The 27,131-nt window shown below is 49.3% G+C and overlaps 1 protein-coding gene across 1 annotated transcript; it reads left to right on the top strand.

Annotated features, from left to right (window-relative positions):
• Nucleotides 1-27,131, top strand: Tmem255b (transmembrane protein 255B). The gene is made up of 9 exons (XM_057752668.1): nt 1-233; nt 4,170-4,312; nt 7,145-7,207; nt 14,313-14,402; nt 17,488-17,568; nt 18,446-18,531; nt 21,321-21,480; nt 22,268-22,411; nt 26,507-27,131. The coding sequence occupies exons 1-9, from the start codon at nt 179-181 to the stop codon at nt 26,672-26,674; spliced, it is 990 nt and encodes a 329-aa protein (XP_057608651.1). The 5' UTR covers nt 1-178; the 3' UTR covers nt 26,675-27,131.

Raw genomic sequence — 27,131 nt, 5'->3', positions numbered from 1 at the left:
ATGACCAAAGGAGAGAGGAAGATAGGAGAGGTAGGAAGAAGTGCCCGTGGAGTAGAGAAGAGCAGATACAGGGCTGCGTTTCTTGCCACTGCTCCTGGGCCTCCTGAAACCTAACCAGACGGAAGCCTCCAAGTGGCCGCCTCAGAGCGCTGCCCTCCCAGCGGAGGGCACTTGGGGAATGCAGCCGCTCCCGCCGCCTGTGCCAGGCCCTCTGGCCCTGCTGGATACCACAGGTTAGTGTGACAGCCCATGGGATCTCCACCACCGGCAGGAGATTTGGGGGCCTGGGTTACAAGTCTCTAGCTGGTAAGGGAACTCCTGACACAGCTCAGGGCTCTGGGCACAGGACTCCCTTGGGGTTGGGGCTGGGGGTTCAGGGCATGTGGCAGGGCCACCTAGCCACCTCATCTTTCTGCTGCACACCTGTTTCTGCCCCTTACTCTTTTTATTAACGGACCTGAGTACTTAATAAGCGTCGCCATCCCGGACCCACACCTTCCCAGTCCTTCTGTATTTATTTCAGTCTCTAAACTCTTCTGGGAAATGCTTGCTTGAAAGAACCAGGGAGTGCTTCCTGCCCGAGAGGTGCTCAGGGCATTTTAGTGTTGTTGGTGCCTGTGAGGGCTTCCAGGGCTTCCAACTGCCTCCTCAGCCATTCCATCTTTAATTGTGTGATTTCACACAGAAAGCCCGAAGCAGCTGAAGCCAGGTCCTTCTGGGAAACCAGGAAACCTGTTGCCGGCTCTGGCTCTCCTGGCTTGGGCTTGGGTGCTCCTCTGGGAAGTAGCCAGGCCCTGGAGGGGTGCCAGGCATTGTTCCAGGAGGGCAGAGGGTGGGAGAGACTTGGAGCAGAAAAGACTTTCTTCCTTGGGTGACCCTCGGCCGTGGGATTAAGGGATCAGTGGAGAAGGGGGAGCTCTGGATGATGCCTTCAGGGTCGACCCATGGTTAAGAATCCAGGTGATAGCCTCCATCCTTCACTGAGACACTTTTTTGGGGAGTCTTCAGAAGCCAGGTTGGTAGTGCTATTAGACAATAATTAAGGAATCTGGCTTCTAAGAGATGGTTGTGCCCTCTCCTCTTTAAGGCCGGACGCTCTGGTCATTCACTCATTTCCCAGGAAGCATCTAGCTAGCTAGTGTTGACTGTCTAACGGCTGCCCCCCTTGCTGTGCTAGGGTAACTTGGTGGTTAAGGGCAGCTCCTGGCTTACCCTTTTCTTCGAATAAGGAACTCCAGACTTTAAAATGGTCTGTGGGAGTCTTTTATTGAGAAAGTCTTAAAAGCCACTAATGGCCTGGGTGGCTCCAGGCTGCGACGATTTTATACTCAAGCTTCTTTGTTTACAGGCTGGAGTTTTGTTAGATATAAAATCAGAACGTGGTGGCTGAGCAGTGTCCAGCTCTGTGCTACTTGGGAACACTTTACCTCTGTGATAGGATACGCCCTCGTGGGATCTCCCAGGCTGATCTCAATCCCCAGGCTCAAATGACCCTTCTACCTCAGCATCCCCAATACCTGAGACTAGGGACCCAGGCCATCACAGTAGGCCCCAGAGGAGTAACCTCACTCTGAGGGTTCAGGCCTTGTAGGCACCAAGGTCATGAGGAAGAGCCTTGCTGAATCTTGTCCTCAGGGCTGGGGCTTCTCTTCCTGCCTCAATTCAGGGACACGAATGGGCAAGAGCCCGACCTTTGGTCAAGTGGCATTTTTCAGGTCAGAAACCGTTAGCCCAACAATGCTGAGTGTCACTAGCCTAGGATGTCATGCTAATGACCTAACACAGAGGAGGACATGATCCAGGGTGCTGTGGACTGGTGCCGCCCCAGGTGAAAGATGTTTCTGCAAGAAGGGTCCCCCCAGGTCTGTCATGCTGGGTCATTACTAGTTGTTTGGAATGTAGTTGTTGTGCAATGCACTGAGGGGGAAGGGGGGAGGAGTAAAACCCTTTAGGGGAGAAAGCACCTGTGTGGTTCACCATATACCTATTGGCTCATTAGCACTTGCTTGCTAGGAATGACCTAACGCTAGGCATGACCAGGTGGTAGTTAGGCCCTGCCTACTCACGTGGCCCCAGCCCCTTTGCTTGCTCCCGAGGCTGAGTGTGTACACCTGCTGGCCTCTTGGTAGGGCTGTGGGCATTGTGGATAAGTCAGGAGTTGCTTCAAAGCCTTCTCCCATGTTCTGCCAAGGGTGCTCTGCGCCCTATTCCTGCAGTTTCCAAAGAAGGGTGTTCCTTTTGCCTCCCACTGGCTTAGCCACACACCTTCACAGGCCTGAGCCCTCTGGGGTGGGTTCCATTCAGCCTCTCTTTTAAATTTACCCAGGTGTTGTGGATGTAGGAGAAAGTAGAATCACAGTCTCTCCCTGCTCACCCGGCTACGTACGTTGGTCTCTCCAGCTCCCTGGTCCTTCAGCACCCAGGCTGCCCACTTGCCACGCACCAACCTCAGGCTTTCTCAAGGCCATCTGGACCCAATGCTGAACAGAATCCCAAACACCTCAGGGCCTCATTTCCTAGGAGATGTTTTCACACTCTTTCCTAAATTCTTGCCCCCCCCCCCCGCCCTGCCTCATTTTGCTATTGAATTTGGCACTTTATAAAGCCTATATATACCGTGGCTCATCTTATATATGTTGGTCTTCTCTCCCAAGAATAAAAGCTTCCAATGGAGGCAGGATTCACCTCGTGGTCATGGCGGTGTGTCTGGGATTTGGAAGCATCTGTATGTAATGAATGTTGAGTTCAGTGGGGAATGTGTGAGAATGAGCTGGAAATAGTGTAGGACTGAGTGCACACGTGTGGTGTTTCTGCAGGTGACATTCAAGTAGCCCATACGGTGAGCTGGGGCACATACAAAGGTCCCACTCTGGACATAAACCTTCCTCTCAGAGGCAAAACAGTGGGAAATGGGAGTGGGAAGGGGAAACGGACCCATACCTGAGGCCAGGACTTAAAGAGCCTGGTTAACAGGAGCTCCATCCTCTACAACCTCTGGGGACCTGCTCCTGGGAGCCAGTGATTACTGCACCGGGAAATGGTAGATCTGGTCCCTCTGTAGGGTTGAAGGGTGGTTTAGGATAAGGTTCTGTCACACCCCAGTCTGGAAGAAGGTTGAGAATGCTGGAGAGGGATGAACAGGACCTCTGGAATGGAGTCTTACTGCTGGGGATGTGCCCTTGCCGGGTCAGCCAGATAAAATGCCTTTCTCCGGTGAGTCGAGTCGTTTGGAGTGTGAGCAGTCATCTGTGGTTCTTGGAGAATTTATGTCTTGAGCTTGTAACAGTCTCTTTCTTAGGTGTCACAACCTTGACCCATGTGAAGCTTCTTCACTGGATCAAGGATGTGTGAAATCCTCAAATGAGAATCCCTCAGAGCATGAAGAGTTGCTCGTTCAGATGCAGTGGCCATTTGAAAGGGGGGGATGTACCTGGGTAGGCAAACCACTTCCTGAGGAAGCAGGCACTGTGCCGTGTGTGATCATATAGAGGCACACGTGAGTGTGAATACATGCCTGTGTGTACACACCCACAATGTTGACTCGTTAGGACTCTGGAGTTAAGAAGGTCACCGACCCTTCCACCATCCCACTTCTGTTTGCCATGACTTGGTCAAATGCCTGGCCGGGTCAGAGCTAAACTTGGCCTTCTCACTTGGTTTTGGCCATAGCCTGTGGTTCAGGTGTTCAGTGGACAAGCTGCTTCAGCCCTTCCAGATCATTAGGGGAAGAGTCGGGCTCCCAGAGGTAGCAATCTCTGCTGAGCTGTAGCATGTGCAGGGCTCAATCTCACAGCCTACAGCTGCAGGTGCAACCTTCTAGTTGGGCATGTGGGTCCGCACCCAGAAGCCCCAGAGGCTGACAAGAGGGTGCCACATCTGGGGTACAGTTGCCTCCGACACTCATGGCACCTCCTTCATTCCCCATGAAATCATTCACCCCTTGGACTTGAGACGGATGAAGACAAGCCTCTCTCCCAGCCTCAGGCCGTGACTCCTGACTGCTCAGGGTCATTGAGGAGGGAGGAGTGGCCAGGCTGCTCATCTGCCTGGCACAGAGGGGACCAGGTTTTCCCTTTGTTGGTAGAGGACAGGTGTGGATCTCCCACAATTCCAAATGACTGGGCCCGGACCACCCAGTGCACTAACACCCCCTCTTTTCCTCCTCATAGAGGGCTTTGCGAGGAGAAAGAAGATCTCGCTGTGGTTTGTGGGCTCTTTGCTGCTGGTATCCACCCTCATCCTGACCATCGGCCTTGCTGCCACCACCAGGACAGAGAATGTGACTGTGGGCGGCTACTACCCAGGGATCATCGTAAGTCAAAGGTTTCTGGGGGACTGAGTAGGAGATTCAGGGTGTTCTATATGGAGAGACAAATTTCCTGCTAGTCCAGGTGGGAGGGGGCCACCATCCTAGGAAAAATGACCCCAGCCTAATACTTAGTATCTGAGAGTGTTCAGCAAAGGGGGAGGACTGAGGCTGCTGGTCAGAGGGCCCTAAGAGAGGCCATTGTCTTGCACCATGCTGGCGGGCCAATGTCGTCACAGGGCTTGGAAGTAGAGGGAGTGGGAGGAGCGTGTGCTGTGGTGAAGGTAGGGTGGATTCAGGGCCACATAAGGTTCCACGGTGAAAGCAGGGAAGGGTCTGAAGCTGAGAAGGACCAGAGTCTGGAGAAGTCCAAAGAGATGGAAACACCGTCTCAGATTCCCAAAGGACCAACCGTCCTGCCCCTGGACATTAACACGCAGCAGCCCCAACCTAATTCCTGGAAGATGGGCTAGTGGCTTTGAGAACCCCCTGGGGAGGTCATGGATTGAAGCTGTTGATCATGATGCCACTGTTGAGAAAGAAGTGTATAGCTGGCCTGACTTCTGACTTCCCTCAGGAGGGTAAACGACTCTAGTGACAGAATCAAAATTGTCAGCAAGGCAGGTCTCTCAGCCTCAGGATCTAAATGTACTTTACTGTTCATCTTATCTTTAGATCGTTCTTTATTTACACACGTGAGTCATGTTATCCACCTGGGTATAATTCACAGATAACCCTAAGTGAAAGTTTCACTGTAACACTGCATGAAGTTCATACAAGAGATGCTAGCCTTACACGAGGATCTTTTGCCGCATTCCCTTGGGCAGAGAGGGAATTCTGATATTCAGGAGCTAGAGGGCATGAAGGTGCAGCATCTCAAATTCTCTGAAAAACATGAAGATTAGCCTCGAGTGGTTGCTTTCCTCCAGCGATATTTGTTTGGGAGTCTCACGCCAGGAAGTCCTAGTTTTCATTCTTTGTTGCTGTGGCAAAACACTCTGATGGAATAAAACAGAGGGGAGGAAGGGGTTACGTTAGCTCACCACTTCAGCTTATAGGCCGTTGTTATGAGGACGAGAGTGAGGCAGCTGATCGCACCACATTCGTGGTCAAGAGCAGAGAGAAATAGGCACATGATGACTGCTTGTTGGTTATGTCCAGCTCGATTCCTCCCCCCTCATGTAGTTCAGGACCTCCTTCCTAGGGAATGGTGCAGCCCACAATGGGCTGAGTCTTCCCACATCAAATAGTCCAGTCTCCTACTGACAACATCCACAGGCCAACCCCATGTAGACACCCCTTCTTTGAGACTCTTTCCCTGGTTGACTTTAGGTTGTGACGAGATGATAAAGCTAACCACCAGAAGATTACATCCCAATACATCAGTATTTCTGAGGGTAGTAGGAGAGGAGATGTTTTCCTGAGGGATGAACTAACACTACATTCACCAGAGTTAGCTTTGTCTCGGACTTTGCATCTTCGTGGGACAGTAGTGAAATTAGAGAAGCTGGAGTAAGAGTTGACTCAGACCCTGCACTCAGCTAGGAGGAGAGAGGCCTGGGAATGAGAAATCGTCATTTTTGGCAAAAAGTCACATCCAAAAGTATTAAATTTAGCATAAATCTGACATTTGTGAACTGTGGGCAAGGAATGAGACCCTCAGAAGCTTAGTACTTGGAGAGATACCATTCTTCAGAGACAAGATGGGTAGGGCCGGGCTGGAGAGATGGCTCAGAGGTTAAGAGCACTGGCTGCTCGTCCAGAGGTCCTGAGTTCAATTCCCGGCAACCACATGGTGGCTCACAACCCTCTGTAGTGAGATCTGGTGCCCTCTCCTTCACTGTAGGCATTCAAGCAGACAAAATACTGTATACATAATAAATTAATAAATCTTTAAAAAAAAGATGGGCAGGGCCTCCTGAGCCAGCAATTGACCCCCTCAGAGTAGCACAGGCCCAGAGCAGTATGTACAGACACCATTGGAACTCAGGGTCACTGCCCCGGCTTTAAGATGAGGACAGGTGTGAGCATACAACCCTAACCCCTGTCTGGGAGAGCTCCTGGACCCCAAACCTCCATGCTGCCTTTCTCCACGCCCAGCCTATCGGCTGTCCTTGCTTCAGTCTGAAGACTCTAGTGTGGGCAGGGTCTTGGTCTTAACATTTCTTCTGCTGAAACCCCATAGGTGTTCCAGCTGCCAAATTTCTCTCTGTCTTTCTTGGGCTGGCCAGAGAGGGCATGTCTGAAGCTCAGTGTGAGGTCCCTACCAAGGTCCCTACCAAGACTGAGTCCTATGACCAAAAGTTGAACTGATCTCATGGAAGCATCAGCTTCTGTTTCTGTTCCACCAGCACACAGGCATGGGTGGGCGTGCTGTCCCTTTCTAGGGAAAGCAACTCCATGCTGTGTGCTGCTTCCCTAAGGTGGGAGTGGCCACACTCTTCTCCCAGAAATATTTAATGTTATTTTTAATAGTTTTTTAAAGACGGTGTCTTGTTTGGTAGCCCAAGTTGGCCATCTTCCTGCCTCAGTTTCCGAAGTGCTAGGATAACAGGTATGAGCTACCATACCCAACTGAACAAAATATTTTAAGGGTGAATTATTAAATATTTAAAAATTATTTTTACTTTGTATGTATGGAGGTCATGTGTGGAGGTCAGAAGAATTGGTTCTTTTCCTTCTATCATGTGGGTCCTGGGGATTGAACTCAGGTCATCAGGCTTGCTAGCAAGCGTCTTTATGTGGCAGGCCATGTCGCCAGCCCAAGGGGCCTTGTTAACTGTGATAGGTCAGTATGACACTAACCAGACATCTCTCTTGTTCTTCCTTTCCTCTCAGCTGGGCTTTGGGTCCTTCTTGGGAATCGTTGGCATCCACCTAGTGGAAAATAGAAGACAAATGGTAAGAACGATCTCTTTCAACATGGGGTTCTGAGAGTGTTGGTCTTTCGGTATGGGATGCTACAGTCACAGCGAGGGTTTCCTGTCCACATTTGTCTGCAACCCCTGGACCCTATATACTAGACAACCCAAAACGCAGGGTCTAATTGGTGCCATTCATAACTCGGTCTCAATGAGCATACCCCACTGAGAAAGAGAGAGAGGTAGAGATGAAAACAGAGCAGGGGAGGAGGGGGGAATCTGGGGTCAGATCTTAGAAACATAGTTACTGTTCTATCGCTGTGAAGAGACACTGTAACAAAGGCAACTTACAAAAAAACCCTCGCATTTAAAACATTTAATTTGTTGCCAAAATCAAGCTTCAGCAAGGAGAGAAAGTGGAGGAGATGGTGGCTGTGCTACGAAGCAGACGTAACTCAGGGAGCAAAGCTTAATTCTTCATTTTATCTTTCTCTTTCTTCTCCTGTCCCTACTTTTCTCTTGTCCTTTTTATGCCACCTGAGACAAACACTTCTATGCAAGAAAAAATTACCTCATAACCACACATTACATATTTTCCAGAAACAAATTAAAAATCTTTACTCAGGAAGAAAACATTATTATGATTACAAGTTACATGTTTTTCTTAGGAGCCCACACGTAGTCAAACATTTTCCTTTGTGTTATTTCTCCTACCATAGTATCTTCATCCCAAGCAATGATTCTTTTATTATCGATTAACTAAGTTTTAAGCAAATCAAGTATGTCTCAGCCAGTTCCAATTGTACTGCAGGCTGATGTTGGCAGTTTCAGTACAGCAGATTCCTGTCCTCTTTTTTCTTTTCTCTCTCTCTCTCTCTCTCTCTCTCTCTCTCTCTCTCTCTCTCTCTCTCTCTCTCTCCCCCTCCCTCTCCCTCTCCCTCCCTCTCCCTTCCCTTCTCCCTCCCTCCCTCCATCCCCCCTCTCCTTTTCTTTTTTGTTTTTTAAAGACAAGGCTTTTCTGTGTAGTTCTGACTGTCCTGGAACTCACTCTGTAGACCAGGCTGGTCTAGAACTCATAGCTCCGCCTGCCTCTGCCTCCTGAGTCCTGGGATTAAAGGCGTGCACCACCACCTCTTGTCCTCTTTCTACTCTACAAAACCTTACTCAAGTGGTCTAGCTAACCATCTTTCTCTTTACACACCTTAGAGTCATTTAATTTCCTTTCACAACTTTGTTCAAGCTTGTTATTAATTCTGTAAGCCACATGGTCAAGGAACTTCTTGGGTGTAAAGACATAATTGTTTTCTTTAGTCATCAGCCTGTTCTTCCACAGGTAGAATTCATGGGTATACAATGCAGGAAGCTTCCTTGTTCTTGTTTTCTATCCTTGGCAAGTTTCACATCTAGGAAAAGGGGAAGGTGACTTCTAGCCTTATTTTTTCTTTCTTTATCTCTTATTAGAGCAATTGGCCAAACAACCTAAACTATTTTGTTAATCATATTTACTAATTGTCCTAACGACCTGTATCTTTAAATCATTGATTCAACTAAGCATCATTGCTCTGTAAAAATTATTTTGATCTGTGAGTATATTGTCCAGTGAGGAGGGAGGTTTTCCATGAATCAATCACACTATACTAGATACATTGGGATTCTTTTACATAGTAACTACACCATGCCAAATACAGTAGACACACGATAGCAGTGGGCAGGAGAAGGCACAGCAGAAGCCAGGGCAACTCTGGAGACAATCCCCCTGGGGCCCTGTCTCTCCAGGGTGCACCCATAGCAACCGTGCTATGCTATCCGATGAGTGGTACCCCATAAGATCCATTGCTGACTGCAGCTCCTCTGACATGGCCACTGCCAGTCGGTGGCTTGTAAGTTTCAGAGGTTGAGTCCGTGATCAACATGGAGGTGTACATGGCCTTAGGCATAGGAAGACTTGGTGATGGAGAAGTAGCTGAGAGCTTACATCTGATCCTCAAGCAGAAGGTGAGGGGTGGGAGAGAGAGCTAACTGAAGATGGTGTGGCGTTTTGGAGCCTCTAAGCCCACTTTCAGTGACACACCTCCTCCAACACCTGCACCTCTTATCCTTCCCAAGTAGTTTCACCAACTGCAGACCAAGCATTCAAATACATGAGCATGGGGGGGGCATTCTTATTCAGACCAACACAATAATAGACATTTAGATGATGCTGTTTGTCCAAGTTCAGAGAGTATTAGCAGCCGTGCATTGTACAGGGGACTATAGACTATATTTGTTGGTGCACTGCTGAGGATTATTGCTGTAAAAATAAATGGTTATCACTTCTGTGTGAGTCCTGGTGGGGCGCTCTGGGGGTCCCCTCAGTCTCCAGTCCTCCATTCCCTGTGTCCTCCAGGGCTAGGTTTTCAGGTACTCACCACCATGTCTCAATTTACACAGGCTCTAGGGATCTGAACTCAGGTCCTCATGCTTGTGTGGCAGGCACTTTATTGGCTGTGCTAACTTGCTAGGCCCAGTTTTCAATCTTGGTGGAGGTTAGCACTTCCATTTCCTTCAGGCTTTTGATCTACTTTAGTTTGGTTATGTATGATTTGAAGTAGAGCACCCAGAAATTCCTTTGTGTTTTCCTCATTGTCTGAACATTTTGGAATCCATTTTTAAAAATATTTATTTATTTATTATGTATGCAATATTCTGTCTGCGTGTATGCCTGCAGGCCAGAAGAGGGCACCAGATCTCATTACAGATGGTTGTGAGCCACCATGTGGTTGCTGGGGATTGAACTCAGGACCTTTGGAAGAGCAGGCAATGCTCTTAACCACTGAGCCATCTCTTCAGCCCCTGGAATCCATTTTTAAAGTAACTATAAAATATTAACTTTTCTCATTTTTTAAAAATTAAAACATAATTATGGCATTTTACCCCATCCCTTTCCTCCCTCCAACCCTGCCCATGTAAACTTAATCTTATTGCTCTCATGTTATATATACATATATAATATATAACCTGATAAGTCCATTCAGTGTTGCTTGTATGTATACACTTTCAGGGCTGACCACTTGTTATTGGATAATCATTTGGGTGGCTCATCCCTAGGGAAGACTGATTGTCATGTCACTCTTTCAGTGTGTCTTGGTGTGCTGGATATGTCTTTGCCACCTTGACACAAGATGAAGTCATCTGAGCTAAGGAACCTCAAGTAAATGCTTTCATATGATCAAGTTGTAGGGCATCTTCTTAATTAGTTTTATGGGGAAGGCCCAGTCCATGGGCAGGGCAGGTACCTGAGGGAGTATCTAGCACACAGCTGGCTACAGTGAGCATTCAGAAATAGGGGCCATTATGTTGTGTCTCCAGGGGGAATTTAGGTTGTTCCAGGGGATGGTGGCAGGCAGGGCAGATTTAGCCAAGGAGAGTTATGTTCCAGCTGTGTAGAATGCTTTTCTTTTGATTTCTCTTTGTTTTAAAATTGTGCTATAGAGAGTTGTAAGCATATGTAAAAGCAGACAGAATGGCACAATATCCTTATGTATCCCACCAGCTATCAGCAAGTTCAGAACGAATCTGTTTCCTTCTGTACTTCCCTTCCCATAGGAGATTGAGGCAAACCCCACACGCTGATTCCATTTGTGCCTGCTCCAATCTGTCCACTCTAGGGGTGAAATCTAATTAGAAATGATTTCACCATTCTCTCTGCTTATGATTATGGCAATCTCCAGTGGAAGCCAAAGAACTCTTCTACAATGAGGAGGACAAGTCGCATTCCCTGGGGAGGGATTCTGACACCTGCCAAGCTTTCCTAAGCATTACCCCTTCCCTTCCCACTTCCCTTCGCTCAGTAGCTCTCAGCATCCACCTGCCTAGGAAACGGTGCTTCTGTGTCTGGGAGGAACAGTACCGTCAGTTCGAAACAAGAAATTCTTGTAGCAATTTGTCACAAGAAGCACACAGCAGCTGGGTCTCTCTCCTGTCAATAGACCCACCACTCACCCTCTTGAGGCAGGTGTGTCCCGTGTGTCCCTCCTGAACCCGTTACCACCACAGTGGAGCTGTGGGTCACAGGTCCACCCTTCTTTCTTATGGGGGCTGGAGAAAGATCTGAACTTTGCCAAAACAGTCAAGACAGTCCACAAGCCCTCAATCTCTCTCTCTCTCTCTCTCTCTCTCTCTCTCTCTCTCTCTCTCTCTCTCTCTCTTTCTTTCTGCCTCTATCTCTTTCTGTATCTCTCTCTTAATTTCTTTTTGTCTGTTTCTCTCTCTTCCTCTTTCTCTCTGTATGTTTCTGTTTCTCTCTCTTCCTCTTTCTCTCTGTATGTTTCTGTTTATCCCCCCCCCCATTCTCTCTCTCTTGGACTGGCACACTGAAGGATTTCTTTACTTTCCATTTTGTCACATACATCCATGGGATACTGGGGGAGGGGAATGACTGTCTTTTTCTCTAGCCACTTTGACTTGGACCCAGCTCAGTCATTCAACTATGTGGGCTACTCTGTCTAATTATAATCTATAATCTCTGGGGGATTTCCAGGCATTGTCATGGCTGGAGCAGAAATACTGGCTTCCTGTACATGGAACACAGGGGTGCCCTGCTGTGGCTCTGTTTTTTGGAAGGGCTGGGTTCTCCAGACCTTGATCCAGAAAGCAGGCAGCATTTGTGCAGCCATTTTTTCAGCACCTGGAACAGCTCCCAGCACTGCCCTGGTGCTGCCAGGTGACTAGTGTCTGTGCTGGGGACTGATGGGTTTGGAGACCCAACACCTGCTACCTGTCTGATGGTCCTTGTTCATCAGAGAGTACTGCTTTCTCCCCAGATGTGCAGGTAACCCACCCGCCCTCAGCCTCCGTGGTGTGCTGCCTGCTTGCCCCCTTTGTCTAGTACTTGAGCGTAGCCTCTAGCCGCTGCCACCTCCTGCTATCATGACATGGCCCTCAGGTTCTAGGATGACTGGCGACCTAGAAGGTGAAGACAATAGAGTGCTGGTTAGGGTAATCCCACCCTGACTGGCTGGCAGAAACTGTGGAGAAAAGCAGCCACCATTGGCCAAGGGTGGCATGGTAGCCCCAGAGGCTTCAGGATGAGATGTCCACACCAGGAAAGACTGTGAAGCCATATGCCTTACGGACTGTGACTGGGTGGGTGGCAATGTGGAGGATGGAGAAGGGTCCTCATCAGTGTGAAATTCATAGGGATTGTGGATGTGGAAATGACAGACTGGCTGTGTGCCGTTGTGCGGGGTCATGTCCCAGGCACGCATGTGGCACATCTTGACAGTTCCTGTGAGAGGAGTCTAGTGTCTCCCTAGGCAACTGTCATGGATCTTCACCATGCTGTGTGCTCGGATGCTGGGCAGAATGCTAGGGACCCTGGGGCTGAGGTCTGTTTTTAGGCTCTTGGCCTCCTGTTGACTGCTTGTTAATCGACCTGCTGTGGAGGCTGACAGGGTGTGACAGCTGCAGCTGGGTGCAGGATCCAGGTCGCACACACAGGAGGACTTGGCTGGCAAGCTTGGAGGATGCCTCTGACCTTGCCTTCCTTACAGCAGAGTTCTGTCTTTCGGGTTCATGTCAAACAAACTGAGATGAGTGAGGAGGGAGTGGCAGAGGACACTAGAGAACAGTGTCAGCATCACCAGAGTGCAACTATATTATCAGTGCATGGCTGGCCCCGTGCCTGAGAATTCTGATGCTTCCCTCCCTTCCTCCTTCCCTCCCTCCCTTCCTTCCCTTCCTTCTTCTTTTTTTTCTTTTTTGACAAGGTCTTACTGTTTAACTCAGTCTACCCTCAAACTCACTTTATAGACCAGGCTGGCCTTGAACTCACAGAGCTCCACCACCATCTGCCTCCGAAGGGCTGGGATCATAGGTGTGTACCACCACTTTTGCTTGCTGTTTCTCGGCGGCTGCCTCTCTCTTCTCTGTGGCTGGTAATCCCAATGGCTTTTTGCATCTCCCAGGACTGAGCACTAAATCCATGCATTGAACAAATTTCTCCTGATGGGGGAGGAACTGCAGATAGGGAGAGTGCTCACACGCATGTTTTAGAAGGTGTAAACACTTGAGGAACTCTCAGGAAGGAAATGTAGGTTTATATTTTTCTTTTTGAGATAGAATCTCACAGGGTACCTGGGGCTGCCTTGAACTCACAATCCTCCTGCCTCATCCTCCTGAGCACTGGGATTATGAGTGTGCTGCCACACTTAGGTCCAAGTGGAAGGAGTTTGTTTTCCTGCTTGTTTGGTTAATCTGGAGCTGTGTCACAAGAAAAACTGAAATAAATGCATTCAACCACTATAAGAGGGGCTTCACCCTCATAGTCAGAGAAATGTAAATTGAGGCAAGCATCTTTTTAAAAAAAATATTTATTTTATTATGTATACATTGTTCTGTCTGTGTGTATGCCTGCAGGCCAGAAGAGGGCACCGGACCTCATTGCAGATGGTTGTGAGCCACCATGTGGTTGTTGGGAATTGAACTCAGGACCTTTGGAAGAGCAGGCAATGCTCTTAACCGCTGAGCCATCTCTCCAGCCCCCCCCCTTTTTTTTGCACCATTTCATGTCATTCTGGATGCACGGAAGTGGACATTCTATTGTTGATGGCTAAGTGTTTATAGGACAGTGTACCATTTCCTTGTGAAAATTTTAAAGTGCAAAGAACCCAAGTATGTTACATGTCAAAGTACTTGGTTAATATATGTTCAAGGAATTTATTCTATAGAAACACCCATTTGTGAACCCATACAATTTTATAGTGACTAGCATTTGGAATCTCTATAGCAGACAGTTTAAACATCATGGGCAGGCACTTAGTAGCCTGCAGCCAGACACACCTAAGAGGCTCTGCAGGCCAGGATCGGTTCAGATGAATCTAGTTATGTTAAAGGCCCAGGGCAAGTTCATATACACTCATGAAAATGAGACACATTGCAGTTGGGTGTGCACAGGTGAGGAATAGAGTATACGCATGCAGTGATTGCCCCTTGTGTCTCGTGGAGCAGAACCCACAGTGTCCCACATGGGTCAGTATGTGGCTGAGACACTGGCTGGTGGAAGTAAAGCTGTGGCGGTCTGGCCAGGAGGCACAAACATCCACCTCAGAAAGCGTCCAAGGCTGTTTTCAGGCTGAGACCCACCCTCCTCTCTCTTCTTCTCCTAGTTGGTGGCGGCCATTGTCTTCATCAGTTTTGGTGTCGTGGCGGCCTTCTGCTGTGCCATAGTTGATGGCGTGTTTGCAGCACGGCACATCGTGAGTACCACCTTCCACTGGTGCAGTCTGTCTCTAGGGCTCAATGTCCACGTGAGAAACAAAACTTCAGGCATTGGGCCCAACTCTGACATCTCCACACTGGCTTCAACCGAGCTGCCGCAGCTGGCCTTCCTTTTCTTGCCGAGTCTGACTCCGGCAACTCGAAGCCTCAGCCTCACACAGGTCTCACATAAGCGACACAGTAAGTGCAAACACAAACCCCACACAGAAGGCACAAATAGCCACACATGGCAAATACAAATACCCACCACACACAGCAGGCACAAACACACATGCCACACACAGCAGGCACAAACACTACCACACACAGAAGGCACAGACACCCGCCATACACAGAAGACACAAACATACCATATCCAGCAGACATAAACACACAAACACATACAGTCAGTGCAAACACAACCGCACCAACAGGCACAAACACATACACCACACATCAGACACAAACACGCAACAGATAAACATACACATCACACTGCAGATAAAAGCATCCCTCATTGTTTCACCCCCCCCCCCATTCCCCCTAGTCACTAGGGAACCCTTGTCCCCACCTCCTCCTCAGTTCTGGAGTTCTGTGTCCAGATGACTGCCCTCAGCGCTCTCACCAAGCTTAAAGCAAAATGTACTGTGAAATCTCAGACTTCGCTCTTGCAGTGTGTTTATAGCTCCATGGTTCTCTTTGGAGATAGTTGCTTAATGTGGGGCTACATATATGAAAAATCTTTGTCTATAAAACAGGCTCTAAGAGAATGCAGAGTCCTGCTAGTGGCCCCGTTGGGAACAGGGGAAGAAAGTACTGTTCATCTGTTTGATCTGTAGCTGATCCGAACTTGGCCTCCACAGTGAGCAGGCCAGCTTATTCACCTGGTTAGTAGCTATAGGGCCAGGTAGGTTCTCAGGTGCCATAGGCAAATGATGGGCGACCAGGTTCCTGCCTACTGCAGGAGATCAAATTAAAAATCAGGCACAGATAGTATATCATGGGGCACACGGTGCTGTGATGTGTGCTGTAATGTTAACCATACGGCACAATAGAAAAGACACAGTAGAACGTGATGTGTACAGCGTGATAAAGGCGTGGAATATGGCATGAGAGCATAAATGTGCTGTGATGTCGGAGGATGTGACAGAGCATGATGTCATGTGATGTGCTGTGATATGGGAGTGGTCTGAATGATGTGGACTATGGCACGATGTGGCGTGGTACAATGTGCCATGACACAGGAGACGATAAGCAGCGTGCTATGGTGTGATGTGCTCATGTAATGTGCATGGTGTGATATGAGGTATGAGTGACTGATGGTGATGATGGCAATGATGATGGCTTGATATGTACCAATCAGGCAGGAATTCCTGTGTACGTATTTGCATGTATGCCCCTGTGTATGCGGTACAGGTGTGTGTAGCTCCCTGAGTCCCTGTAGTTTGCTGTTCAGGTATCTGGCCAGTAGCCTTCCCTGAACAGGCACATAGACAACAGTGTTCTCAAAAGAATGCGCCAGCCTTGCCTGGAGATTCTGTCCCTGTGTAGGGTAAGGTTCTCTCAGCCCCGTGACCTCTCAGCCCTTCAGCACTTGTCTGGGAGACATCTACTCCAATAAGTCAAGTCTCCTGCCTGCAGCCACAGGCAAGAGAGGACCGACTCTCCGTCCCTGGCTTCTCTGATGAGAAGAGTGTAGGAGTCTGTCTGTATATCTGTGTGCTCACCCGTGTCCCTGCCTGCGTGTTCCTGCTAAGCTTGCCATCTTTATGTACCATCCCCATGTTTCTGCCTATGTGAGCTGATGGGGCAGGACCTCTAAAGAGTGGCAGTGGAGCTGAGAGTCCAGCAGAGGGCCCACATGAGCAGCGCCACGGGGCCCTGACTTAAGCATCATCTAAACACCCTAAGGCTCAGGTCCCTGGTGTCCTGTGGTCAGTTACAGTTCCGTGGGGTGGGTGACCAGGCTGTTGGTGACTCACTGGGGTCCGCTTCTGAGGCAGCTGGCATCATGCAAATGCACACTAAGCAGCCGCCACACGGGAAGACAGTGTGAAGACTCCATTCTTCTTTACACCCTCATCTCTCTCCGGGAAGTCCACTGGGGAAGGATCTGAGTCTTGTCATATTGTGATGAAGGCTGGCTGTGTAAATCTGACAACCCTGAAGCCAGCTCTCCAACTGTCTTTACTGACTCCCTGTGTCTCTAATCGCTATCCCGCCTGCTCCCCTCATGTACCACCTGGTGCCAATAGGCCTGCCTCCCATCTGAACCCATCCATGCCCAGCCTGGCATACAGGTGCTATGCTGCTCCATCACTGCTGCCTGACTCCTGAGTTACTCTTTGTCTACTGTAGGAATGACTCGTGGTTTCTAGACACCTCTTAGGTCCAGGAGTAGTGGTTTGAGAGACCCCACTGATACACAGTAATGAACCTAAAGAAGCATTTCTGGATTATATGGCTTCTACGGCACTTCACAGGTCCAGGCATGAGCTGCCTTCTGCCTTAGCAGCTGTAGAAGCTGCCCTGCTTGGCGCTCCGCCCCAATTCACTCACCCACAGCTCTCCCTTACCTTGGCTTCCTCGGGGTTCAGCGCTGTGTTGGGTCCATGAATGTCAGGGACACAGGAGTGGGGACACGGTGAGCTAGGAATGGATGAGCTCATGTCAAGGGGTGGAGCGTGGCAAAGGAGAAATGGAGGCTTGAATGATGAGACTGGACGAATAGATGGGTGGTCTGGATGAATGAGTGGATCAGCCCCAAGTCTTCCTTCTTCCCTTCCTAGTAGAAGGAACTCATTTTGCTTTTAGGAAGATAAAAGCCTAGTGCCCTGGCGAGGTATAGAATACCTCTTGGCCCATTCAGTCCCATTCCCCTTGTCTCTGTGCTGATGTGTGTGCCCAGCGGATAGATGGAGGATGTCTGTAATTCTCTCCTCAGCAGCCTTCTGGATGCCACACACAATACTATGGCATGCAATAATTCGTGTGGCCTTGGTTCAGCTCCAGTCCGTGGACGGCAAGCGTGAGATGGCCATTCCTGGTTGGCGATGTCCATCCCATCTGCATTTATTTCTCTAGGAACCGAGGCCTCTGAGCACAGGACGGTGCCAGTTTTACTCCAGTGGGACTGGGTTCCTGTATGACATCTATCAAACAGAGGTGAGCCCCTTCGGCCAGTGTGGCTTCCACATCCCCCCAAGTCTTCTGGGTCTGGTTAAAATGGCTGTCTTGGTTCTCACAGTACTTCCTATTGTGTGGGTATCAAGGCGTTGACAGCTAGGAGCTAGCCTTGACAGTCCAAGGCACAGTGCCGTTCTCTCGGGAACCGCAGCTGCACACTTTCCTCTTGGACACAGCGTTAGGGTTCATCCGTGCAGGGCTGTGTGGTCAATTAGCATTTCAATTAGCATGTTCACTGATTTAATCACTGCGACAACACATGTGCAGTGTTCAAGGGTTGGGGACAGCTGTAGCATGACCTCACTCTTTTGCTAAGTGAGACGCCAGGAAGAACAAGTGTGCACAGCAGCTGACCTATGACTCCAGCCCAGGTGGGCGCTGGCATGCGGCTCAGGTGGGCTGTCTACACCAGCACTATGGGGATGTGTGTGCTTAGCTAAATAAGGCTGCTCACACTGAGTGCCAGTGCCAAGGAGGGGCAGGAGTCAGCAAGTGGGTACCAGATTCTCATCTTGGTCCGTTCTTGGGGTCTTCAGGCCTGCAGAACACTGAAAAGGCATGTGCTGGACATTCCAGAAAAGAGATGCCGATGTTAGGTGCTTGGGGGATGCGGGTAGGGACTCTGACAGCCCTGCCTTGCCCAGTCCTGCTCTGATCTGCCTAGTGCTGTCCTGTCCAGTCCCATCTTGCCCTGCTCTGCCCAGTCCTGTCCTGTGTCCTGCTCTGCCCCCACCCTGCCAGGAAGCAGAGAAGGATCCTGGCAGTGCAGTCCAGCTTCTGGACAGGGCAAGGTCTTGGACCCAGGGGGCCTGCTGTCTATGTAGAATAAGTATGAACCTGCCCATCTCTGCCCCAGGTCACCTGCTACTCCCTGAGCGGAAGGTGCCAGCTGAGAGTGAGGAGCAACACCTGCTATTGCTGTGACCTCTATGCTTGCGGGAGGTAAGGCACATCAGGAGCCTGTGCGCGCGCGCACACACACACAAGCACAGGCAAGACCCTGCACATGGTCTCATCCATGAGCGAGGCCCCCATGGCTCCCTTCCTATATCTACTTGTGTTTCTACGTCTTTCTCTGGATCTAGTTGCAGCAGTGAAAAAGTGGATTCTGAGTGATTGGGCCACCACCCACAGAGTGTGGAAGTACTGAAACCTGGCCTGGCCACTGTTTGTCACACACTTGAGGCAGTTGACCATCAGGTGGCCACCAGTGCATCCCAGTTCTGCTCCCACTCAGGGGTGAGACCCACCTGCAGTTTTCTGTTAGGATAGGATGCACACGGAAAACGGGAACACAAAATGCTTGCTTATTATTCTGGCATGGGAGGTAGCTCAGCCACCATCCTAGCTGGCTTTTAGGGGTCCAGGGTTAGTGAGTTGGACCATTCTGTGTCCACTTTCCACCGCACTGTGAGGCCTGGTGGAGACTCCTTGGCCAGCCCCACCTAAGGTAGATGGATCCTCAGAGAAGTAGAGAGGTCTCTAACTCAGTGTAGTGCTAAGACTAGATTAAAACTATGGTTGGGCTCAGGTTGTGATTTAGGGTCAGAGCTATGATTAGCTTTGGATCTAGGTTAATCCTATTGTTAGATGGCATTGATGTTTGGCCTTAGGGTTAGGGTTATGGCTATGCTTAGACTAAGTTTAGGGCTAGGATATGGGTTAGGGTTGGTTACAGGATTGTGGTTATATTTGGAATTAAGACTGTGGTCATATTTGGTTTGGGACCATAGGGATATATGAAGGTTAGGGTTGATATTGGAGTTGAGGTTTAGGATTTGTGTTTGGAGCTAGGGTTAAGGTTAGGAGTAGACATTAGGGTCTAGAAGTTTTGTTCTAGTTTTGGGTTAGAGCTAGGGTTGAAGTTTGGTTAAGGGATAGGGCCAGGGCATGTCCTAGTTTAAATGTGGGGCTGGCACTGGCTTGTAGGTATAGTTATGGTCACAGTTAGAGTTTAGGATTAGAATTGGTTTTGGAATTAGCTTTGGAATTGTTGGTTTCTGAATTCTGGTTTAAGATTGGTGTTAGCTTTGACACTGGATTTAAGCTTAGTTGTAGGATTAGTGGTTATTGTTGGGATAACCTAGTGAAGGTTTAGCTTGGGTGGTGTTGGGGTACTGGGTGTGATGAGGGCTAGGATTTGTCTTAGAGTTGGGTGGGGTTCAAGGTTATGTTGTATGTAGGTTTACTGTGAGGTTAGGGTTAGGGATGATGTTCTGTATGGGGTTTAGGGTAAGGGTTGTATTGGAATTTTAGGATTAGTTTTAGAGTGATGTTTAAGAGTTAGGGTGGTTGTTGGAGCTTTGGATTACTGGAGTTATGGTTTATGTTATATTAAGATACGATAAATGTTAAGGTTAAGCTTAGGTTTACAGCTGGGTCTGCGGTTAAACTTAAAGCTGGGACCCAGAACTATGGCTTGGTTTAGGTTGTTATTGGTGTTATAGTTAGGATTAGTGTTGGAATAGGTTCAGTGTTGGAATTAGAATTGTATTTAGGTTCAGGGTTAACAGGCTAGTATTAGAGGGTTTGCATGTGGTTGGACATTCAGATTATGGCTAGTGTTAAGTGTAAGGCTATGGTTAGGACTGGTGTTTGGTTATGGTTGGTGTTGAGTTTTGGGTCTATGGTTAAGGTAAGAGTCAAAGTTATATCTTGAGTTGGTGGTTGGATTTCTTGTAACACAGTCAAGACCGCAGTCTTGTGGTTGTGAGGGTATAGAAGCATGTGAAAGGTTAGGGGTGACATTGGACTTGGGGTTAGGGTTAATGTTAATGCTAGGGTCTAGGGCTAGTTTTGGAATTAGAGTTTATTCTTAGGTTTAGGGTTTAGCTTAATGGTAAAATTTAGATTGGTTTCGGTTTGGTGTCAATTTTAGGATTATGCTATGAAATTTTATATATGGTTAGGGCTGTGATTGTGGTTAAAATTAGGAATTTGTCAGCATTATAGTTAAGATTAGAGATAAGGATAGGGCCAGGGGTAGGGTTAAGTTTTGGTTTGGATTGTGGACCTGATAGGTTTAGAGTTAGGGCTATGACCGTGATATATTTAGGCTTTGGGCTTAGGTTGTGTTTAGAATTATAGTTTTAAGGTTATGAATATCACTTGGCTGGACATGTGATTGGGTAAGTTTTGTGGCTGTGACATTTTATAGCCATGACTACCTCTAGGGCTATTTTTGCCTTGTTAGGGATTAGTTTTTCTTCAGGGAAATAGTGTTTGGTTGTAGCTATTTTTATGATTGGAGTTATATATTTTTTGGGGGTTGGGTTATTTTTGGGGGGTTGTGTCAAGACTACTATCTAGCTTTAAGGTTATTGTTGGGGATTATGTCGGTGGAAAGACTGCCTAAAGCCCCATTCTCCCCTCTCCCTTCAAGAGTCAGAGTGGCCCAAAGTCTCCTGGGTCTCTGGCTTAGAAGCTGAGGGCTTACGTGACTCCTTTACTAACTTCCCACCAGCCTGCACTGCCCCAGTGGTACTGTTCATGACTGTGGCTCTAAGTTAGGAGATTCATTGGTTAGATATAGCTTTAACTCATAGTGTGGTCTACTGACCATGGCATGATGTCCTGCACATAGGTTAGTCCACTGGCCATAGTTCTATCACTCAATGATTGTCATCTAATCACAGATATTCCTGGGGGTGATCACCTGACTATGGTCTAACATGCTGTCACCTGGCCATGCTCTAGCAATGAGAGCAGTAACTTGGTCCTCTCTTGTGTAGCACAGAGTCTTCTCCTGCCTACTATGAATTTGTGGGTGTGCGTAGCTGCCAGGATGTGATCCACCTGTACCGGCTGCTCTGGGTGTCCACGGTGCTGAACGTTCTGGGCCTGTGCCTTGGCATTATCACGGCTGCAGTCCTAGGGGCCTTCAAGGACATGGTGAGCAGTGCCATCCTACGGCCCCCTTGACAGAGGATCTAAACACCCGAGTGATTCTGCATGTCACATGGCAACCAGGGTCACCAGTCCCTTGCCTTGGAAACGGCGCTTAGCTACTGGCTGCTTCGGTTTTCTCCCACCCCCTTAGGCAGGCAGGACTTGTTGTCAGCTACAGATTGAAACTCGCTGGCAAAGCTAGTCTGTCACTGTGAGGGTCCCGGTTGCCTGGGTGTGGTTCTGGTGGGGACTGGACACAGTCTGCACAAGCTGAATGAGAGAACCGAAATTCACCCGTGTCTAATTCTCTCTGAGCCAGCCCCACTGACCCTGCCCTTGAGTTCAGGCCTGCTACCCTCTCATCACTGGGTAGAATCTTCCTTATGTCCTTTTGGGGTCCATGGCAAACCCTTCAGAGGTTCTTCTGGATCCACAGGACCGCAAAAACGCTTTCTGGGTGATTCTTCCTGTGCTTATCCTGATGTCCCAGGGGCTCTGGCCAGAGGTGCCATTTAGCTCTTTGTCTCAGGTTTCTTGTTGCTGGGGAGATTTAGGGATGTCTTGTTAGGACCTGAATTCCCACAGTCTAGTGCTTAGGGCTCTGCCTAGCTGCCTCAGGTGGTGACTCTAACCCAGAGACCATATGTAGAGGATGCATGAAGGACAGATCGGCCTATTCTTCATGGCTTGGCTTAGGACTCCCCAGAGGGCCAAGCAGTGGGTCTGAATCCTGCCTTGAATGGATTTGAAGGAACATCGACTTAGGTGGTCACTTCCCCTTTCTTCACAGGTCCCCCTGTCTCAGATGGCCTATGGCCCATCTCCGCCACCTCAGATCCTCTACAACCCTGCCCAGCAGATCCTGGCCTACACCGGCTTGTGCCCTCCATCCATGACTGTGCCAACCTGTTCCTCCTACCCTCTGCCGCTTCAGGTAGGCAAGTGTTACCTGCTGGGGTTGGGCATGTCACCGAGTCAGTGGTTGTTTCTGTGGGCTCCTGAGTAGACAGGGTAGGGCTATACATAAAGAGGGTGTGCTTTGATGTAGATGGGGACTAGGATCATTATGGGGTGGGCCATGTCTTTGCAAGGTGCCTTGCTGCCCACGGCCCTAGTAACCCACGAAAGCATGCTTCCTACTGGAAGAACTATTTTTGCATACACTGTTTTTAGCTGTTTTATACACTGCTCATCTTAGCCACGAACTGGCCTTATACAGGCCAGAGGGACTGAGATGTCACTAGCTACCTGAGTTCTGAACACTTGTATGACACTAAGTGTTCTAAATGGAGCCAGGCACATGCCAACACTCTCTGAAATTTATCTGCAAAGCCGTCAACCCTATAGGGGCTCATGTGCCCCGCACGTGTGAACCTTGGGCCATCAGGAGAGGGGTCTGGACTAAGATCTTTTTTAGACAAGGCTTTGCCTCTATTCCACTCTTAGCGTTGACTTGTTCATGTCCTGCGAAGCTCTGGTGGCCATGTATAAAAGGGTCCCGGTTGTCTAATGGTACTATATTGACTTGATCCTCTCGGCTTGCATCTTAGCACTGTGAGGTGTCAGGCAGGCCCTGTCCTCTTCCTACCTACGCAGAAACCCCTCGTCACAAAAGCCAAACCATCTGCAGGCGTTGCCCAGTGTCTCCTGTGGGGAGGTTGAGAATTCAGGTCTAGACAAACCTTCTAGACGGGGTGACGCCCTACTCACGCAGGCTGGCTGCTCGGTGACTTGTCTTATGGCCCTAACAGAAGCAGTTATGAGCCTCAGGGCTGTGCCGAGTATATCTGTGTCATCACACTATGCTGAAGTGAGTCTCTTTGGCCCGTGGGCCCAGGTGAATGCGGTTACATCATTTGTTTTGAAGTCACACGTCCTTGGGTATTCCCCAGGAGACCTATACCTAGTGAGTCACACTGAAAGTTGAGGCCTTGCCAGGCAAAGTGACTGTTTGAGGGGGTGTGTGACTTGAGTGTCGAGTTCTGACCATCTCGGATGGAGAAAGCTGTCAAGGCCCCGGGGCTGACCCTATAGAGTAGCCAGGTGGGAGTAATGCTTGCGGGTCTCTTGATCATCCAGGCTCCACATATGTGAAGTGGGGGCTGGACGAAGGCATGGGAACCCTAGTATCTAGTACAGCTTCGTTCTGTTTTCCAGGGCTCACTCTGGTACCCCAGACTCATGTGAGGTCCCTGTACTGCCGCTCCCCCCTCTAAGGGGCAGGGCCCTTTTCTCTGTGCTTCAGCTTCTTCTGCTGGGGCTGTAATCCCTGAATTACTTGGGTCCTTTGGGGTCTGGAGGAAGGATGCCGCCGTGTTCCACTGCAGTGTTGGGTACTGGGTCTGGGCTCTCAGTGTGACACCCCCAGGCTGTGCTAGTGGGACTTCCCAAAGGGAACTGGACCCTCGTCCACTGGAGTCACAGGGACCCCAAATCAGGGAATGTAAGGCTCTGTGGGTAAAGCCTGCCTCAGGACCAAGTCTCCCCTCTCTGGAATATCAGAAGCAGCTATGTCTAGCTACGTCTAGGAAATGAGATGGTTCAAAGGTACTAGCAGGAGTAGCTGCCACTCCAAGGCCTTTGTCTTTCATGGAACTTCCTGTGTTGGCCTGGAGAAGGATCTCCATAATCTTCAGGCCAGGAAGGATGCTATCCTCTGAGGTCACGGTTCATCCTGGACCTGCTCTGTTCTCCTGGTAGTTTGTCAGATCCATGTGAGACTCTTAGGACTATGTCTGGGTAGACCTGGTGGGGCTCCCTGAGCCAGTCTGGCTACCTTTGGACACAGAGCGACTAAATCACATAGATGCCGAGAACACAACTCCAGAGCACAGCCTGTGCAGCACGTGACTCTCCACAGGGGACAATGATGAACAGGGAATGTGGGGCTCCATTCCATCCTACCTGGTGTCTAGTGTATCTGGGTCAGTCCTGGGGCCTGTCCGCCTCTCTGTCTTGAAGCCCTGGCCTGGGGAAGAAAGGACCGCTGTGGAGGGGCTCCCAGCCTGCTCTCACAGAAAGTGAGATTCCCTTTTCCATGTAGAGAAGGACAAATGCCCCTTGTGGTGGTGTATAGGGGACAGTCCTTTACCATGGGCACACTCTGGGAACCTGGAAGATGACCTGCCAATTCCCATCAGTGCTCCTCTTCTCCTACCTTCTGGGGCCTTCGTTTTGTAGATAATGCTTTCCTTCCTCCCAGAGGAGACCTGAGAGCCCAACCCTCTGGGCTGAGCAGCTTTCACGGCAGCATGTGTGGGAGTGTAATTACCACATGTGCTTGGTAATCAGATTTCTGGGGACCAGGCATATCAGATGAGCCCGTGTGTTTCCTAAGGAATGGATATTGTGGCCAGTGGTCAGCAGATGGAAGGAGATATTTTAAGTGTCCTGTTGAAGTCATTAGCAGCCAACGAACATCCCTGAATATTCGGAGGGAGTGAGATGGCCGTGTGGGGGTGTTTTAGGAAGTTAGTGAGAAGGAAAACTTTAAATGGGCCTGTGCCAACACCCAGCAGTTGGCCTAGCACAACACTAAGGTCAGCCTGGATGGTATTTTGGGGGTGGTCCTCTCCATGTGGGCAGGGCCTGCCTTAATGAACCTTGTTTAGTGAGGTGGTTTCATCTGAGGTTCCTGGTGGTTTATCTCGTGATTCCAGATGGTTTATCCCGCGGTTCCTGGTGGTTTATCCTGAGGTTGAGGATGGTTTATCTTGTGGTTCCTGGTGGTTTATCCTGAGGTTCCTGTGAGCTTGCGCTGTGGTTCTTAAGGACTTGCTTTATGGTTTGTGTATTCACTTATTTTCAGAAAAGAGCAGAATTGACAGGGTGGGAAGCCCATCCTAGCAGACCTAAAAGGATGACCTTTAGACATGCATTGGTCCCTGTGGTTAGAGGAATGCATATACAGATTTGAGGGTGAAACAAGAGAAAATTCCTGAGCCAACAGTTGAATTTTTTGTGACAATCATCTTGGGTTGTCACATGACTGCCCAGCATGACACTAAGGATGAGGGAGACCTCAGCCCTGCCTTGGGAGGAAATGTTTGTAGGGTGGCCATGCTGCCAGAGCCTGACTCCAGTACCAGGAAGACGAGTTGGCTGCTTAGGATCCCCAGAGGTAGCCAGTAGGAGCACCACATCACAGAGCATACAGCCAGCAGGAGCACCACATCATAGCATACAGGAGTCACTTTAAAAATCTCAGTTCAGAATTTGTTTTTTAAATACCGATTTAAGTTTTAAACTTCTAGTAGAACTAGAAAAGATTTACTTCAGATCTGTGCTGTTCCCCAAATTCCTCTTTTCACGTGAACTCATGCTTGATTTTGGGAGGGTGTCTGTTGGGGTTCTTCAGAGACAGAATACAAGGTGTATATATGAGGGATTTGTTTTAGTGACTGACTGTCACGAGTGTAGGAAGGGCCGGTCCACTATCCTCAGGACCAGGGAAACACTGGGAACTGTAACCCAGGTCACACACGGGCAGGATTTCTTTCTCCTTCAGGGTAGCTGCCTTTTTTCTTAAGGTCTGCAACTGATTGGAGCAGACTCTCCAACAGTAACGAGCTGTTTAAATGTTAATTACATCTGAAAACTAGCTTCCTTAAACGTATAGACTACGGCTGACCACATTTATAGTCACTGACTATGAACCCCTATGCTATGCTGGGGGTGTTAATGATCTTGCTGTCTTTGGTAAGTGCCCAGCACCTGACTCTAGGCCATCCTGGCTCTTCTAATCATGGCTAGTGAAAATTGACTAGGTTAAGTAGGCCAAGGAAGTCTGGAGCTTTGGAGACCTTCCCGGCAGCCTTAGAAGCCACATTTGTGTCATTCGGGGACCAGATAGGGTGACGCTTGACCTCTCTTGGCTGTCCTAGGCCTGGAAGGCTTCCTGGGGGTCCCGGTGAGCAGGTAGCTCCTGGTCTGGTAGGGTACTGGGCCAACATGACACTGGCATATATGCTGGAGGGCGTAGTTGAGTCCCCCACCTGCTGACCGAGGACGCCTCTCTGTTTAATTGCAGCCCTCCAGTGCCCTGTCGGCCTCGGCCTCTGCTGACCTCTCTCGGCCCGAGGACACAGAGCCTCCCTCCCAGTGCAACTCCAGCCGTGGGCCTTCTCCTAACGCTCCTTCACTCTGCACACCAACCTACTTCCTCCCCGGGGAGAAGCCTCCCCCCTACGCACCCTGACACGGAGGTAGTACATCTAAAAGTAACTTGGTTTGGGGTTGCGAGAAATAAAAGCCACATCCAGAAAGCCTGCCTCTGCAGCCAGCCTCAGAGAATTCAGAAGTATCTGGAAGCTGAAGCTGTGCACTTTCTTCTCTCGGACACGCCCTCTGCCAGCACAGGCCAGGAGCAGAGGCGGAAGCAGAGTCAGCTGTCTGGCCCAATGCCACCTCTGCTGTCCCCTCTCCCACATGAAGACCAACAGCAAAGCACTCTAGACCCTAGCCTCACCATCCAGAAGGGCTTATCTGCACCTGCGTCATTCTGTTTCACCTCTAGTCTTGGTTGATTCTCAGTTGCTATTTTCTTGCCATGTGAGGGTAGCCAGTCACCTCTTTGGTAAAGATTGTTCCTTCAGGAAAGGCATTACAGGTTGACAGACTTCTGTGAGCGTGTCCCCCAGGAGGAAGAGACCAAA

This window comes from Chionomys nivalis, chromosome 20 (assembly GCF_950005125.1).
Source record: "Chionomys nivalis chromosome 20, mChiNiv1.1, whole genome shotgun sequence".
Taxonomy (NCBI): Eukaryota; Metazoa; Chordata; class Mammalia; order Rodentia; family Cricetidae; genus Chionomys; species Chionomys nivalis.
The sequence above is the reverse complement of the archived record's forward strand: the minus strand, read 5'-3'. Positions and strand labels throughout refer to the sequence as shown.

Coding starts and splice junctions, on each gene's coding strand:
- Tmem255b (XM_057752668.1), top strand. CDS start 179: ATGCAGCCGCTCCCGCCGCCTGTGCCAGGCCCTCTGGCCCTGCTGGAT. Junction 14,403..17,487: donor TGTTTGCAGCACGGCACATC/GTGAGTACCACC, acceptor TTATTTCTCTAG/GAACCGAGGCCTCTGAGCAC. Junction 18,532..21,320: donor GACCTCTATGCTTGCGGGAG/GTAAGGCACATC, acceptor TCTCTTGTGTAG/CACAGAGTCTTCTCCTGCCT.